The sequence below is a fragment of the Gekko japonicus genome, unplaced genomic scaffold, assembly GCF_001447785.1.
Source record: "Gekko japonicus isolate JY-2015 unplaced genomic scaffold, Gekko_japonicus_V1.1 scaffold20919, whole genome shotgun sequence".
Taxonomy (NCBI): Eukaryota; Metazoa; Chordata; class Lepidosauria; order Squamata; family Gekkonidae; genus Gekko; species Gekko japonicus.
In genome coordinates, this window is record NW_015217486.1 from 1 (window position 1) to 1,654 (window position 1,654).

The 1,654-nt window shown below is 37.6% G+C and overlaps 1 protein-coding gene across 1 annotated transcript; it reads left to right on the forward strand.

The window, feature by feature from the left end:
* Positions 1–714: 714 nt before the first annotated feature.
* On the forward strand, positions 715–1,644 carry LOC107125180 (olfactory receptor 6N1-like). The gene has a single exon (XM_015428631.1). It carries the CDS (start codon positions 715–717, stop codon positions 1,642–1,644), a length of 930 nt encoding a protein of 309 aa, XP_015284117.1.
* Positions 1,645–1,654: the final 10 nt, after the last annotated feature.

Below are 1,654 nucleotides of genomic sequence, written 5' to 3' on the forward strand. Positions count from 1 at the left end.
TTTTTTTAAGCTGGTGTCTGTGATGAAGAATGACATCCCCCCCCCCTTCACTCATATTTACAAAGCAATATAACAGGAAGAAAAATATTTCCACATAGATTATAAAATCTGTTTTGTAGATTTGGGGTTGTTGGAGGTTTTTTTACATGTAGGATATGTTTCTTAAATTTGGAATTTTAATAAACATTTGTGAAGAAGACATATCTATGAAATAAGTGATACCAAAGGCATACACTTGCATTTTTCCTAGAGTCACAAAAATAAAATTTGGGAACAGTACCTATCTGAGAATGTAGTTTGTAAAATGAAAAGTTTGTAAGGTATCTTCTAGAACAAATCTAAAAATGTCATATTGGTAGCACGAAAGGGGGGGGGCTTCTTGATATGCATCATAGTCCTATACATATTTACTTGGAAGGAAATTCCATCAAATGCATTTGGACACATGTAACTATACAAAGTTCCTTTTCCTCTGGCTACTATTGCTTGAAAACATAATAATCTTTACTTTATGTTGTAAAATACATAATGCATAGGACTAGCTTTCCCGAATATTTTATTGGAAATCTTTGCTCAATTGGAGACTTTTAGATTAGTCTGTCAAACTATTCCTACTGAAAAATCATATAAAATACTCAGAATGTATTCACTAGGGCCAACAACTATCATTTAAAATTTCTTTTTCTCCTTTCCAGGTAAAGAACCAATTGGAAGATGGATCTTTCAAACCATACGAGAGTGAATGAATTTATTATCACAGGGTTCCCCACCCTGCAAAATATAAGAGTACCGTTATTTGTTCTGGTCTCAATAATGTACACACTATCGCTAATAGGGAATATGGTCATAGTCTTTATCACCAGATATGAACCCTCTCTCCATACACCCATGTACTTTTTTCTGGGCAACTTTTCCTTTCTGGAGATCTGTTTTACCTCAGTCACAGTCCCAACAATGCTGGTTGACCTCATGAGGGAAAAGAATATTGTATCCTTCAACAATTGTCTTGCCCAGATATATTTTTTCCACGGTCTTGGCGGTGTTGAATGCCTACTTTTAGCTGCTATGGCATATGATAGGTATGTGGCTATACGATCCCCTCTGAGGTATAACACCATTATGAGTAGTACTGTTTATATTCAACTTACTGCCTGGTGCTGGATCATTGGTTTGGTCCTGCCATTAATACCAGTGATCCTTATCTCTCGGCTCAACTACTGTGGCAGCAATGTGGTGGATCACTTCTTTTGCGACATCTTGCCTTTGTTGAGGCTGGTCTGCAATAGGACCCAATTGAATGAGATGCTGAGTTTCTTCATCTGCTCATTTATCCTTGTTGGCTCTTTCACAATAACTATAGTTTCTTATGTTGCCATCATTATCACTGTTCTGCGCATCCCATCTCCAGCTGGACGCAAAAAGGCCTTCTCCACTTTTGCCTCTCACTTGACAGTGGTTGGTATTTTCTATGGAACAATGATGTTCATATATGTCAGGCCCACCCGAAACCTTTCCTTCAATATGGACCAGTTAGTGGCTGTGTTCTACTGCTTGGTTACGCCAGTCTTAAATCCTATTATATACAGCCTCAGGAACAAGGACGTGAAAACAGCCCTTAAGAAAGTTCTCTTTGCAAAGAGGTGAACTTCAATGA